Genomic DNA, 13281 nt, shown 5'->3' with positions numbered 1-13281 from the left:
GTGCAGACGTGAGCCTTGGCATGCTATGCGTTTATTAGCCGTTTAATTTTTTGAACGATCGCAAGGGCAGGGGTTGAGCTTTCCAAAGTGACAGTATTGTGTGGCATTCATTTGCTCTGTTTCTCTTTCCCGGACTGCACGTGCAACAACATCTTGCACGTCTCAAGGACGAAACCACTGACATCACGGAACGTGGCATGTGCATGCATGTTGGATACATATCACTAATCTCTGAGTTTAAATCCTTATGTGTCTACATAGGTTTGATAAATTTAGATTTAAAATTTTTGTATGCACAGTTTCTTTATGTGCCTAGTATATATCCATACTTATGAAACATTTCCAAAGGAATGGAATAAATTGTCACATTTTCCATTAATTTCTCTTCATCATCTGTTTCCTCCTTGGCTTCATCATTTGCATTTTATTAGTCTTGTAAATCCAATATCCCCTACTTTTGTTTAATGGTATAATATTGAATCATGAATGCGAGCAAAGACCAAGCTTCTATTTCCCAAATGGGTACAATGTGTGAAGACCATTTCTGGTGTCCCCTGATGTGATATTGCTGGAATATTGCTGAAACAAAAGTGACTTAAACCTAAACTCACTAACTCTTTTCAGTCATTCCTATTCAACAAAGGAGTCTAACAAGCTGCTGAAGAAATTGTGTCACCACAAGAATGCCTGCCGATGCATCAAGTTCTCTCCAAGTGGAGACCGCCTACACACAGTGTCGAAGGACAAGTCGTTATGGAGCATTGACACAGAAACAGGCAAAGTCAAGAAAAAAAATCAAGAAAGCTCACGAGTAAGAGGGAGAGGTTTATTGGACATTTAACTTGTTAATGTGAGATTTTAAAGCTTTTACTTGAATTAAGTTGTCAATGGGTTTTATGTCATTTAAAGTAAAGTTTTCTGTGCTATAAACATGGTTATCACATGCTGTTGCTGGTAGACTTCACCTGAGGAGTAACCATCTAATACCTCCATCAACTGAGGCTTCCCTCCAACAGGCCTGACATGCCTTGATGTAACTGAATTTAAGGTGGAGAAGCTTGAAACACAAATCACTAGCTCTCTTGCTCTCTCGCTTGCTCTTTCACACACGCACGCACGCACACGCACACACACAAACAAATACACACGAACAAACACACACACACACTCACTCCACTCTCACTCTCACTCACTCACTCACTCACTCACTCACCACCGGTCTGCGGTAGGTCATGAGTTCAGACCCCACCTCAATCACCTACCAAAAAGACGCAAAATATGGTACTTGTTGGTCCCTGCCTGGCACTCGGCATTAATGTGGTACATCAAGGACTGGTCAGCTCTCAGTCAGTATAATGTGTCTGAGTGGGGTATTCATGCTTCACTCACACTGCATCTCAGTGGGCTAGCACTATAAAACCACTCACAGTCTGGCACTAGTACAAGCAGCCGTGACATACACATACACACGCATGCACGTCACTCCATATGAGCTCCATATTCTCAAGCACTGACACTAAACCCACTCAAACCAAACCACTCCACTCACTCCACGCTCACTCCACTCTCACCCACTCTCTACTCCACTCTCACTCCACTCTCACTCTCACTCACTCACTCACTCACTCCACTCTCACTCCCACGCCACTCTCACTCCACTCTCACTCACTCACTCACTCACTCACCTAATTTCACGCACTCCACTCTCACTCTCACTCTCACTCACTACACTCTCCCACTCTCACTCTCACTCACTCACTCACTCACTCACTCACTCCACTACTCCACTCACTTCACTCTCACTCACTCACTCACTCACTCCACTCTCACTCCTAATGCCTCACTCCACTCTCACTCACTCACTCACTCACTCACTCCACGCCACTCCACACTCACTCTCTCTCTCACTCTCTCACTCACTCACTCACTCCACTCTCACTCCACTCTCACTCTCACCTCACTCACCCACGCCACTCACTCCACTCACTCTCACACACACTCTCTCACTCACTCACTCACTCACGCCACTCCACACTCACCACTCTCACTCACTCACTCACCACTCCACGCCAGTCCACTCTCACCCACTCTCACTCTCACTCTCACTCTCACTCACTCACTCACTCACCCACTTCACTCACTCACTCACTCACTCTCACTCACTCCACTCGTGGCACCTCACTCTCACTCACTCACCTCACCCACGCCACTCCACTCTCACTCTCACTCCATTCCTCACTCCACCTCACTCTCACCCTCACTCACTCACTCCACTCCACCCACTCCACTCTCACCCTCACCCTCACCTCGGGCCTCACCCACTCACTCACACGCCACTCCACACTCTCACCTCGCACCTCCACTCTCACTCACTCACACCGTCACTCCACTCTCACCTCACTCCACACTCTCACTCTCACCACTCACCTCACCACTCCACCTCACTCACTCACTCACCCACCACCCACTCACTCACTCACCTCACTCACCCACCTCACTCACACCACCTCACTCTCACCTCACACCACTCCACTCACACTCACCCACCCACTCACCTCACCTCACTCACTCACCTCACCTCACCTCACCCACCCCACTCACTCACCTCACCTCACACTCTCACCTCACCTCACCCACCTCTCACCCACCTCACCACCCACCCACACCTCACTCCACTCTCACACCTCACCTCACTCACTCCACCCACTCTCACTCTCACTCCTCACTCCACTCACCTCACCTCACTCCACTCTCACTCTCACTCACTCACACTCCACCTCACACCTCACTCTCACTCCACCTCATCTCATCACTCATATAACTCTGATGAACATACTTTATGTTCCCAGAAGTCCCCAAGTCAGTGACATTTTTGCAATTGTTTTTAGTCACCAGACATTTCATATGAACTTTGGGGTAGCCTAGTGGTTACAGCTCTCACATGGTCTCGGTTCGAGCCCCCACATGGTCACAATGTGTTAAGCCCATTTCTGCCCCCAACAAGATTGGAATATTGCTAGAAGCTAGTGAAAACTAAACCAGTCAGTCAGTTTCCATATGAACCACTTTTATCGCCATTCTTGTGAAATGTGTGTCTTTAGTTGAATCAAGTTTATGGGTCAGTGCTTGTAATTTCAGAGCCCTCACCTACAGTCTAGTTACAACTGATGAGAACTTTATCGCTGACCGGAGATGATGATGGAACAATCAAGGTAGGAGAACCCTCGCCCTGGGGGTCAAGAAAGAGGATAGAGAGGAAAAAGTTTTTCTTGTGTTTAGGATGATCATGATCATCGGGATTCCTTGCTGTATTGAAAACAAAAAAGTTAATGAGAAATACATTTTCCTTGAAATTCTACTTCTTGTGAACACGCCATTGGTATTTTCACATTTTGGCATATTTTCACATATTTAGAAGGGTATTTCTGAGGAGGCTTCTCAAACATGTAGATAATATGTAAGAGATATTTCCAGTCCAGCAAAGATAGTGCTTTGTTTAAGCCTCAAATACATCTTTTGACTGGAATGTTGACATATTTACAAGGTATATCCATAAAACAGTTTGCCTGGTCTCACCATAAAAGACTGAAGACTATGACAATAATGTGCAGATGAATTATTAGGTAGCATATTGGTTATGGAATTATTGCTCATTATGAACTGAATGTTTCTGTTAGAGTGTGCCTCCTAAGAAGATTTGGTTCATCAGTAGCTGTGGCCTTGCAGTTTTGATCTGCCTAATCAGCCTGGCTCATTCCGGTTTCTGTTTGATGTTAAACAGTTTCAGATTGAAGAGTGCAATTTGATATGGATTTGTACTCAGCATTTTGCTATGGTGTTGAATGGTTCAGGGTGTTTATCATTATAGAATGGATTTATCATCCCAAAGTGTTCCACGGGAGATATTACTTGTGTGAGATCAAACAATATCTCCTAAGAGATATCATTTTGACAGTAGATTTTGTACAATGCCCTGACAATGCTATGACGTCATGAACGTGATGACGTCACAATGCTATGACATAGCTGCACTGCAAGTCTAATGGTAATGGTGTTCAGATATTTACATTTTTCATTGAAAAGTAATGAGTGATTTTTGATGATAAATAGAATCTCACCCTCGTGTCTACTGATATCAATTATATCAACACTCGTTGATAGTAAAAATATCCTTGGCAAACCTCGGATACCACTTTGGTGAGATCCTCTGTATTATTATACACAGGAATATTAAGGATGGTGGCATTAGGATCCTGATTATTTGACTGCATGTTCCAGGTTTGGGACATGAGGACGAAGACATGCACGTACGAGGTGAAGGAAAATGATGATTTCATCAGTGACATGATCATAGATGACCAGAGGAAGATTCTTCTTGGCCACCAGGTACCCATGGGTTCTATCGGGGACCAATCAAGATTGGGGTTAGAATCGATCTTCAGTAACCCATGCTTGACTTTTAAAAGGCTTAATTAACGGATCGTGGTGGTCAGACTCACTGACTTGGTTGACACATGTCATCGGGTTCCCAATTTCTCGCAGAATGAGATCGATGCATATGCTGTTGATCACTGGATTGTCTGTTCCAGACTCAATTATTTACAGACCGGCCGCCATATAGCTGAAATATTGCTGAGTGCGGCGTAAAACTAAACAAACTCACTCACTTGTGTCTAATGCGTCTCTCTCTTTATTGCCGCTGTGATGTTGCTGGAATATTGCTAAAAACGGCGTAAAACCATACTCACTCACTCGCTCTCTTTATTTCAGTGGCGATGGTACATTATCAGCGTTCAACATCCGTAGGAAGAGAATGGATCTGCAATCGGAACTGTTTGATTCAGAGTTTCTTAGTTTGGCAGCAATGAAGGTACATTCACGGATATTTTGATTGTATACTTTCCTCTGAGAGGATAATGAAATTTTAGAGCACACTGATCCACTGACTGGGGTAGCACTTCTAACATGCTTCAGCAGGGTATCAACCTGTGAAGTTCTGGGTCAGAATTGGTCGGCAGCAACCTAAGCTGGTCGTAACGGGCGACTAAAGCGATTAGGTGGTGAGACTCACTTACTTGGTTGACACATAACATGATTGCATCACAAATGTGTAGATCGATACTAATTATGTTAATCACTTGATTGTTTGGTCCAAACGCAATTATTTACTGACCACTGCCATATAGCTGGAATATTGCTGAGTGCGGCGTTAAACAATATACCAACCAACCGTACAAAGGAATTTCCGGAAATATGAATCATGTTTCTAAATCAACTTCCTAAATTCCTCTGAATGTACTAGGTGCAGTCAATATGATATCCCAAATTCTGGTGAACAAACAGCCAATCACGAACTTGCTCACTAATATGAACTTTGCAATTCCTTATTGCTGGAGATAATGAGCAACCATTTGAATTATACTTTGTTCAGCTAGGAATTATTTTACAAACATTGAACTTTGTGGTGTTCCTGTTTCAGGGGGAGAAGAAGGTGGTGTCGCGGTACCGGGAGGGGGGTCCTGAATGTCTTCAACTGGGGAGTGGGGAAACATCAGTGACCGTTCCCCGACATCCCATGTCTGTTGATTGTATGGTACCCATCACCAGGGATGTTGTGTACTGGGTCTATAGATGGCATTATCAGGTACAGTATATCATATATTGGTGTGTACTGGGTCTATAGACGGCATTATCAGGTACAGTATATCATATATCGTGTACTGGGTCTATAGATGGCATTATCAGGTATGGTATATCATATATCGTGATACTGGTTCTATAGATGGCATTATCAGGTACAGTATATCATATATCGTGGTACTGGTTCTATAGATGGCATTATCAGGTACAGTATATCATATATCGTGGTACTGGTTCTATAGATGGCATTATCAGGCACGGTATATCATATATAGTGTACTGGTTCTAAAGATGGCATTATCAGGTACAGTATATCATATATCGTGGTACCTGGTTCTATAGATGGCATTATCAGGTACAGTATATCATATATCATTTGCACTGGGTCTATATAGACGGTTATCAGGTACGGTATATCTTATATTATTGTGTGTACTGGGTCTATAGCTGGCATTATCAGGTACAGTATATATGATGTTGTGTGTACTGTGTCAATAGCTGGCATTATCAGGTACAGTATTTCATATATTGTGTGTAACTGGTTCTATAGATGGCATTATCAGGTATTGATATATTGTACCTGATAATGCTGTCTATAGACCCAGTACAAATGATATATGATATACTGTAAGTCATAATGCCGTCTATAGAACCAGTACACACAATATATGATATACTGTACCTGATAATGCCAGCTATAGCCAGTACATATGATATATGATATACTGATATCATTTGTACTGGGTCTATAGACGGCATTATCAGGTACAGTTTATCATATATTGTACATGTCTATAGATGACGTTATCAGGTACTGTATATCATGTGTACATGTTCTATAGAAGGCATTATCAGGTACTGTATATTGTGTTCTGGTTCTATAGACTGCATTATCAGGTACAGTACTCTCAACTTAATATAGTAAATTATGTTCATAATGAACACAGTTCTAATAAACTGACAGATGTTGGTCATGCCACTTGCTGTATATTATATTGAGGATGTGTATAGCAAGCTATGGGTATACCCTACTATAATTAGTGGTTTCTTTAAGTTCGGGGCCATAGTTTACTTTACCGATAAACAATGTTTTAAAACACCTGTGGTTTAAACCAGGGAGACTATATAACACTGTTGTAGATTATCCCTGTTTAAACCAACAGTATTTTCAGTTATTTTCATCTTACAATTATACTCGTTAAGCTAGCCTTGTAAGTAAAATGCTCAAAAAATTCGAAACATTTCTCACCCCCAGGGCGGTGAACATTCTGCCAAATCGCTTTGTGGGTGTTGTCGGGGAGCATGAGAATTTTCCCGTGGAAGGGTTGTGCCTGTCACACGACAAAACCCTGCTTGCTAGCTGCTCACATGACCAGAAGGTCAAGTTCTGGAACATTGAAGGACTTGAAAATATCAAGTTTAACGAGAGGAAGAAGGCAAAGAAATCCAACAAGAATAAACGCCTAAATTCATCTAAACAGGACAATTTTTTCTCTGGTTTGGTTGATGATGATAAAAAAGACAATGTTGGTGATAGTGACACTGATGATGATGATGATGACAGTGATGATGAGGGGGAGGAAGAGGATAGTGATTGATTAAACTGTTTTTTAATTATGTATGTTGTTTGTTCTATGTTGCGATGTGTTTTCACTAACAAAGGCAGATTGATAGCCTAGTTCAAACAGTCCTTTGTCCTTTGATAGTATGAATTCCATTTCTGGTTTACACTCCCATGATGTAGCAGGAATATTGCTGAAGCGGAGTAAGACTCTCTCCAAAAATAGAGGATACTAAATGACCTGTGTATATCTAATGCCATTTTTATTAAACAAGTTAATGATTTGGTATGAAACGAGAGAAAGGGAGTTTGATACTAAATCTTTCATGATTTCTATAAAATGGTATTTCACGGAAACAAGTTTAGTATTCTGTTTATTACTCTCCAACATAAATTGATAGAAACTGTAATGACTCTCAGCTTTCTACGAGTCAAACAAGGTCTTATACTACTGTGACAGAGGTATTAGCATTGTGACGTCATAACTGTAAACCACTATGACATCATACGTACGTCATCACGCGATGTTATTACACAATGTGTAATAACAATGTAAAATAAACTGATATCTTCAACGGGTGAGTAATAAATAGAGAATACTAAACGATGTCCCATGTAATACCATATTTATGAAACAGGTGAATGGTTTGGTATCTAACGAGCGAAAGGGTAAAGTTATCAATGATCATCGCTATTGACGCGTTAATGATGGTCATCGCTTTGCGAAGTTATCAATGGTCATCGCTTGGGTGACGCTTAATGATGGTCATCGCTATGACGCTGATGTTAATGATTATCATCGCTGGTTGACATTAATGATGGTCATCATTGATGTTGACGATTAGTGATGGTCATCGCATTTGTTTGACATTAATGATGGTCATCGTTGTGAGATTATTAATCATTTATCATCGTTGGGTAAAGTTACCAATAGACATCGTTGGGTGATGTTATCAATGGTTATCGTTGGTTGACGTTAATGATGGTCATCGTTAGTTGGCTTTAATGATGGTCATCGTTGGTTGACGTTTAATGATGGTCATCGTTGGTTGACGTTAATGATGGTCATAGTTGGGTGACGTTAATGATGGTCATCGTTAGTTCACATTAATGATGGTCATCGCTGGTTGACGTTTATGATGGTTTTGTTGGTTGACGTTAATGATGGTCACAGTTGGGCAAAGTAATCAATGGTCATCGTTGGTTGACGTTAATGATGGTCATCAGTGGGTAAGATATCAATGGTCATCGTTGAGTGACATTAATGATGGTCATCGTGGGTTGACATTAATGATGGTCATCAGCGGGTAAGATACCAATGGAAATCGTTATGACATTAATGATGGTCATCGCTAAAGTGACATTAATGATGGTCATCGCTGGTTGACATTAACGATGGTCATCAGTGGGTAAGATATCAATGGTCATCGCTGATGATTGACATTAATGATGGTCATCGAGGGTTGACATTAATGATGGTCATCAGTGGGTAAGATACCAATGGAAATCGTTGCTAGTGACATTAATGATGGTCATCGCTGGTTGATGTTAACGATGGTCATAGTTGGTTGTACTCGTTATCAATGGTCATCGTTGGTTGATGTTAATGATGGTCATCATTATTGAAGTTAATGATGACCATCGTTGCGCCATCACTCACCCTCACTCATCTCATCACCATATAACTTTTGACCTCACATACTTTTTATGTTCCCAGTCCCCAAGTCAGTGACATTTTGCACTTGTTTTAGTCTCCAGACATTTCATATGAACCAAGGTGGGGTAGCCTAGTCATTAAAGCTGGCTCAACAAGGTCTGGGGTTCGAGCCCCCACATGGGCACAATGTGTTAAGCCCATTTCTGGTGTCCCCCCACAAGGATATTGCTGGAATATTGCTAGAAGCTATGAAAATCCTAAACCCAGTCATTCAGCTCTATATGAACCAATTTTTATCGAGCATTCTTGTGAAATGTGTGTCTTTAGTTGAATCAAGTTTATGGGTCAGGTGCTTGTAATTTCAGGAGCCTCGGATCTACAGTCTAGTTACAACTGATGAGAACTTTCTAATCGGAGATGATGATGGAACAATCAAAGGTAGGAGAACCTCGATCCTGGGGTCAAAGAAAGGGATAGAGAGGAAAAAGTTTTTTCAGTGTTTAGGATGATCATGATCATCGTGATTCCTTGCCGTATTGAAAAACAAAAGGATTAACGAGAAATACATTTTCCTTGAAATTCTACTTCTTGTGAACACATTTTCATTGGTATTTTCTACATTTTGGCATATTTTCACATATTTAGAAGGGTATTTCTTGAGGTTTCAAACATGTAGATAATATGTAAGAGATATTTCCAGTCCAGCAAAGATAGTGCTTTGTTTAAAGCTCTCAAATACATCTTTTGACTGGAATGTTGACATATTTACATGGTATATCCATAAAACAGTTTGCCTCGGTCTCACCCATAAAAAGACTGAAGGCGAGACAATGAATGTGCAGATGAATTATTAGGGGTAGCATATTTGGTTATGGAATTATTGCTCATCATGAACTGAATGTTTCTGTTAGAGTGTGCCTCCTAAGAAGATTTGGTTCATCATGTAGCTAGTGTCTAATGTGCAGTTTTGATCTGCCTACTGAGCCTAAGCTCATTCCGGTTTTCTTTTGATGTTAAACCGGTTTCAGATTGAAGAGTGCAATTTGATATGGATTTTGTAGTCAGCATTTTGCTATGGTGTTGAATGGTTCAGGGTGTTTATCATTATAGAATGGATTTATCATCCCAAAGTGTTCCACAGGAGATATTGCTTGTGTGAGATCAAACAATATCTCCTAAGAGATATCATTTTGACAGTAGATTTTGTACAATGCCCTGACAATGCTATGACGTCATGAACGTGATGACGTCACAATGCTATGACAAAGCTGCACTGCAAGTCTAATGGTAATGGTGTTCAGATATTTACATTTTTCATTGAAAAGTAATGAGTGATTTTTGATGATAAATAGAATCTCACCCTCGTGTCTACTGATATCAATTATATCAACACTCGTTGATAGTAAAAATATCCTTGGCAAACCTCGGATACCACTTTGGTGAGATCCTCTGTATTATTATACACAGGAATATTAAGGATGGTGGCATTAGGATCCTGATTATTTGACTGCATGTTCTAGGTTTGGGACATGAGGACCGAAGACATGCGCATTTAGGTGAAGGAAAATGATGATTTCATCAGTGACATGATCATAGATGACCAGAGGAAGATTCTTCTGGCCACCAGGTACCCATGGGTTCTATCGGGGGACCAATCAAGATTGGGGTTAGAATCGATCTTCAGTAACCCATGCTTGACTTAAAGGCTAATTAACGGATCGGGTGGTCAGACTCACTGACTTGGTTGACACATGTCATCGGTTCCCAATTAAGCAGAATGAGATCGATGCATATGCTGTTGATCATTGGATTGTCTGTTCCAGACTCAATTATTTACAGACCGTCCGCCATATAGCTGAAATATTGCTGAGTGCGCGGCGTGAAAAACTAAACAAACTCACTCACTCACTCACTTGTGTCTAATCGTGCGCTCTCTTTATTGCCGCTGTGATGTTGCTGGAATATTGCTAAAAGCTTGATAAAACCATACTCACTCACTCACTCTCTTTATTTCAGTGGCGATGGTACATTATCAGCGTTCAACATCCTCCTAGGGAAGAGAATGGATCTGCAATCGAACTGTTTGATTCAGAGTTTCTTAGTTTGGCAGCAATGAAGGTACCTTCCACGGATATTTTGATTGTATACTTCCTCGGAGAGGATAATGAAATTTTAGAGCACACTGATCCACTGACTGGGGTAGCACTTCTAACATGCTTCAGCAGGGTATCAACCTGTGAAGTTCTGGGTCAGAATTGGTCGGCAGCAACCTAAGCTGGTCGTGAATCGGCTTAATTAAAGCGATTAGGTGGTGAGACTCACTGACTTGGTTGACACATTACATGATTGCATCACAAATGTGTAGATCGATACTAATTATGTTAATCACTTGATTGTTTGGTCCAAACACAATTATTTACTGACCACTGCCATATAGCGGAATATTGCTGAGTCGCGGCATTAAACAATATACCAACCAACCGTTACAAAGGAATTTCCGAAATATGAATCATTTTTCTAATTCAAGAGTTCCTAAATTCCTCTGAATGTACTAGGTGCAGTCAATATGATATCCCAAATTCTGGTGAACAAACAGCCAATCACGAACTTGCAATAATATTATTTCCTTATTGCTGGAGATAATGAGCAACCATTTGAATTATACTTTGTTCAGCTAGGAATTATTTTACAAACATTGAACTTTGTGGTGTTCCTGTTTCAGGGGGAGAAGAAGGTGGTGTGCGGTACCGGGGAGGGGGTCCTGAATGTCTTCAACTGGGGGGAGTGGGGAAACATCAGTGACCCGGTTCCCGGACATCCCATGTCTGTTGATTGTATGGTACCCATCACCAGGGATGTTGTTGTGTACTGGGTCTATAGATGGCATTATCAGGTACAGTATATCATATATTGTGTGTACTGGGTCTATAGGCGGCATTATCAGGTACAGTATATCATATATAAGTGTACTGGGTCTATAGGCGGCATTATCAGGTATGGTATATCATATATATATCAGTATACTGGTTCTATAGATGGCATTATCAGGTACAGTATATCATATATCGTGTACTGGTTCTATAGATGGCATTATCAGGTACAGTATATCATATATACTGGTTCTAAGATGGCATTATCAGGTACAGTATATCATATACTGGTTCTAAGAGATGGCATTCATCATTTGCACTGGGTCTATAGGCGGTATATCTTATATTGTGTGTACTGGGTCTATAGCTGGCATTATCAGGTACAGTATATATGATATTGTGTGTACTGTGTCAATAGCTGGCATTATCAGGTACAGTATTTCATATATTGTGTGTACTGGTTCTATAGATGGCATTATCAGGTATTGATATACTGTACCTGATAATGCTGTCTATAGACCCAATACAAATGATATATGATATACTGTAAGTCATAATGCCATCTATAGAACTCAGTACACAATAATATATGATATACTGTACCTGATAATGCCAATATAGCCAGTACATATGATATATGATATACTGATATCATTTTGGTAACTGGGTCTATAGACGGCATTATCAGGTACAGTTTATCATATATTGTACATGTCTATAGATGGCGTTATCAGGTACTGTATATCGTGTGTACATGTTCTATAGAAGGCATTATCAGGTACTGTATATTGTGTTCTGGTTCTGTAGACTGCATTATCAGGTACAGTACTCTCAACTTAATATAGTAAATTATGTTCATAATGAACACAGTTCTAATAAACTGACAGATGTTGGTCATGCCACTTTGTGTATATTATTTTGAAGATGTGTATAGCAAGCTATGGGCATACCCTACTATAATTAGTGGTTTCTTTAAGTTCGGGTTATAGTTTACTTTACCGATAAACAATGTTTTAAAACACCTGTGGTTTAAACCAGGGAGACTATATAACACTGTTTGTAGATTATCCCTGTTTAAACCAACAGTATTTTCAGTTATTTTCATCTTACAATTATACTCGTTAAGCTAGCCTTGTAAGTAAAATGCGCAAAAAATTCGTTAACACTTCTGAAACATTTCTCACCCCCAGGGCGGTGAACATTCTGCCAAATCGCTTTGTGGGTGTTGTCGGGGAGCATGAGAATTTTCCCGTGGAAGGGTTGTGCCTGTCACACGACAAAACCCTGCTTGCTAGCTGCTCACATGACCAGAAGGTCAAGTTCTGGAACATTGAAGGACTTGAAAATATCAAGTTTAACGAGAGGAAGAAGGCAAAGAAATCCAACAAGAATAAACGCCTAAATTCATCTAAACAGGACAATTTTTTCTCTGGTTTGGTTGATGATGATAAAAAAGACAATGTTGGTGATAGTGACACTGATGATGATGATGATGACAGTGATGATGAGGGGGAGGAAGAGGATAGTGATTGATTAAACTGTTTTTTTAATTA

At 40.6% G+C, this 13281-nt stretch overlaps 2 protein-coding genes and 1 long non-coding RNA gene across 6 annotated transcripts in view; all 3 read left to right on the top strand.

The window, feature by feature from the left end:
- Positions 1 to 357, top strand: part of LOC124259907 — a 1639-nt gene extending 1282 nt beyond the window's left edge. The window contains exon 3 of the long non-coding RNA XR_006893949.1: positions 317 to 357. This is a non-coding gene — a long non-coding RNA (uncharacterized LOC124259907). The remainder of the gene's footprint in view (positions 1 to 316) is intronic.
- The window catches only part of LOC124259906 (WD repeat-containing protein 55-like), a 16656-nt gene extending 3375 nt beyond the window's left edge, over positions 1 to 13281 (top strand). The window contains 10 exon segments of the mRNA XM_046694135.1: positions 625 to 787; positions 789 to 811; positions 3139 to 3184; positions 3186 to 3212; positions 4279 to 4368; positions 4370 to 4386; positions 4771 to 4870; positions 11581 to 11721; positions 11824 to 11852; positions 12919 to 13281. Coding sequence (XP_046550091.1) covers positions 625 to 787; positions 789 to 811; positions 3139 to 3184; positions 3186 to 3212; positions 4279 to 4368; positions 4370 to 4386; positions 4771 to 4870; positions 11581 to 11721; positions 11824 to 11852; positions 12919 to 13261 — 979 coding nt within the window. The 3' untranslated portion in view covers positions 13262 to 13281.
- LOC124259905 (WD repeat-containing protein 55-like) lies at positions 5651 to 7257 on the top strand. 4 transcript variants are annotated; one of them, XR_006893946.1, is made up of 2 exons: positions 5651 to 5745; positions 6896 to 7257. XR_006893946.1 is itself a non-coding variant. In XM_046694134.1 (2 exons), the coding sequence occupies exons 1-2, from the start codon at positions 6464 to 6466 to the stop codon at positions 7236 to 7238; spliced, it is 417 nt and encodes a 138-aa protein (XP_046550090.1). In that variant the 5' UTR covers positions 6425 to 6463; the 3' UTR covers positions 7239 to 7257. The 4 variants fall into 4 exon arrangements, 1 of the variants encoding a protein (XP_046550090.1); XR_006893948.1 differs by lacking the exon at positions 5651 to 5745 and adding an exon at positions 5962 to 6100; XR_006893947.1 differs by lacking the exon at positions 5651 to 5745 and adding an exon at positions 6210 to 6405.

Source organism: Haliotis rubra, unplaced genomic scaffold (genome assembly GCF_003918875.1).
Source record: "Haliotis rubra isolate DU_JTF1 unplaced genomic scaffold, ASM391887v1 Scf741, whole genome shotgun sequence".
Taxonomy (NCBI): Eukaryota; Metazoa; Mollusca; class Gastropoda; order Lepetellida; family Haliotidae; genus Haliotis; species Haliotis rubra.
The sequence above is the reverse complement of the archived record's forward strand: the minus strand, read 5'-3'. Positions and strand labels throughout refer to the sequence as shown.